General features: G+C 35.9%; 1 protein-coding gene across 1 annotated transcript in view; it reads right to left on the reverse strand.

The window, feature by feature from the left end:
• Window positions 1–1,176: 1,176 nt before the first annotated feature.
• The window catches only part of LOC114465432 (protein piccolo-like), a 48,252-nt gene continuing 46,928 nt past the window's right edge, over window positions 1,177–2,500 (reverse strand). Inside the window, 3 exon segments of the mRNA XM_028450438.1 lie at window positions 1,177–1,254; window positions 1,947–2,125; window positions 2,245–2,309. Coding sequence (XP_028306239.1) covers window positions 1,177–1,254; window positions 1,947–2,125; window positions 2,245–2,309 — 322 coding nt within the window.

Raw genomic sequence — 2,500 nt, forward strand, 5'->3', positions numbered from 1 at the left:
TTTGAAGCTGCAAAAGAAATAATAGACATAATGAATTAAAATTAACCATGATAGAAGCCTCACATTCAATATCAAGGATCTTTTTACCCAATATTTAATAATGGTTTGTTCTTCGTCATTTCGGTCTCAAAAAATTCTGCAATTTTTACCAATTGTTTTTTGATAATTCAATAGACACACTATTCATTTTAGTTTGACCGGATAGATACTTTTTGAGATATGACCATTTTAATATCTTTCTTCCAATATCTCAGGAAATAGATCACTGAGGAAGCTGAAATTTAGTATAGTAATACAGCTCCTCCCACTCTCCAGCATCTGCTATACATCCTATTTATTATATATTTTTTTTTTAAAAATGTTTTTTTATTTTATTGTTACAGGCCAAAGAAAAAAAAAGTTTTAAAATTTTTATTTTTTTGGATTTCACCTATGAAACAATCCATATATGTGACAAATCATTGGTGATGTGAACAGTCTATGTTCATAGCTCAAAGCTGATCAAATCACAGGGAGCTGAGGCATATGCAAAGTTGTTTACCGAAGGACCAAACATGTTCCAGCCCCAAACCCAACAACCCCATTTTTGAGGTGCTGGCATATCCACCAGAAAGGATGCATAGCAAATCTCTTTATATATTCTGAGAGAGTAGGTTGAGTTGTATTACTATACCACATTTCAGTTTCCTATGTGATGTAATCTCTTAGATATTGGAAACTGAAAATGGAAGAAAAATGAGGACGCACAAAAATCGACATATACCCCCCTTTACAGTGTGCCAATTAAAATATGGCAGTGGCTATCCGTATGATCGCTGTATAAATATACCGATATTCTATCTGTACGCAGTGCCCCTCATTGGCCAGTTTAGGTCACGTGATAAGGTCAGTCATTGACCGGTTTAGGTCACGTGACTAACCCTAACCCTAAAAATTGTTGCGATATAGGGTAATAACCTAACCCTAACCCTACGATGCTACGTACGTGTACTTCGGTAAACGTACCAATAGCACCGGAGGTTGTCCATACGGCAACCCTACAAATAGACACTTTTTAAAATAATTAAGGAACAATTGGTAAAAAAAATCTGAATTAGTTTAGAGTGAAATGCGTGGAATGTCTAAAAAAATTTGTTGAAATGACATGGAATGACTAATAAAACTATTCTTATGACATCACAGTTTTTGCTTAGTTGCACAGACCTGTATCTCCCCAGAAATTGGGTGCGATGGGGTCTTGGTTCCCTCTGAAGCCTGTGAAAAAGAAGAGCAACATGCTTAGATAGTGCTAAATAATCTTTCGTGGTTGAAGTAAAAACATGAAAACTGTCACAACTTCTATAAAAAGCAATATTTAACGTATCATTCAATTCCGAATGAGTGTTTTTTTTTAATATACTGTATATCTTTTATATATTGTGTGCTTTCATACACAGTTTTTTTTTTGTTTTTGGGACTATAATGAGTTGCTACTCAAATTTCATTATGTAATTACATGTAATGATGATAAAGCATTTTCTATTTCTATTTCTAAAAGTAAAATCTTTTCAGTCAGTTTTTATGCAATTATCTAGGTTCAATAACTTCTGAATTTACAAATAAGAAAATCAATTTAACTTTGCAATATACGCGTACATTTGCTAAATTCCTATTTTTCTGGTTAGCATTTGACATTGTTGCCCATTCCTATTCACTGAAAAACATCATCATTTCATACCAGATGACAGGGACAAAGACGCCTAAGCATCTGCTATTATCACATTAAAAATGCCACAAAAAAATTTTACAGATGGATGCTAATTTCCCCCCCGTGCAAAAAAATGTAAATGATAGAAACCTCTTACGTTGCCTTTTTAATGCTCCATATTTTTATAGAATTAAAAGATTTTAGCCAAATTAAATTAGCAGAGAAGTTTGACCTGTTTCAGCTATTCAAACAAACTTGCCTTGCTGCTGTGGCGTTTCTTGCCAACTGCGGGCGATCCTGGCTGCCCGGGGGTGGAGGTCGCTGAGGTGGTGGTGGGTAGACCTGAGGAAGAGGAGGGCGTCTGCTGCTGGGACACTTTCTGTAGCTCAGCGGCCAGCTGCTTAGGATCAACACCAGGTGACCTTGGTGGTCTGTCCCCTGAAAAGTTCATAAACCAAGCATTGGCAAAACATCCCAAAGAACTCAGATAATAGCTCAAACATGGGATAATCAGTGCGTTACAACCAAAAATATCTAAAAACAACACTGAAACTCACCTTTGCTGTGTTCCTGGTAATCCAAGTGCTGTGAATCGTCCGACTCAGCCAACATGTTCAGATCACTGAAAGACAGAATCACCATGGTTAGCGTAGATGTTCATACAATCATAGATGCAAATATCAAACTAACAACATTGCATTTGAAAATCTGATATTGTGATATTAAAATGTCACAAGATGGTTGTGATTGTCAAGGAAATAAAACGTATCGCGAAGGAGGTGTCATAAAAACAAAATCCCCACGATCCACAAA

The sequence above is a fragment of the Gouania willdenowi genome, chromosome 6 (genome assembly GCF_900634775.1).
Source record: "Gouania willdenowi chromosome 6, fGouWil2.1, whole genome shotgun sequence".
Taxonomy (NCBI): domain Eukaryota; kingdom Metazoa; phylum Chordata; class Actinopteri; order Blenniiformes; family Gobiesocidae; genus Gouania; species Gouania willdenowi.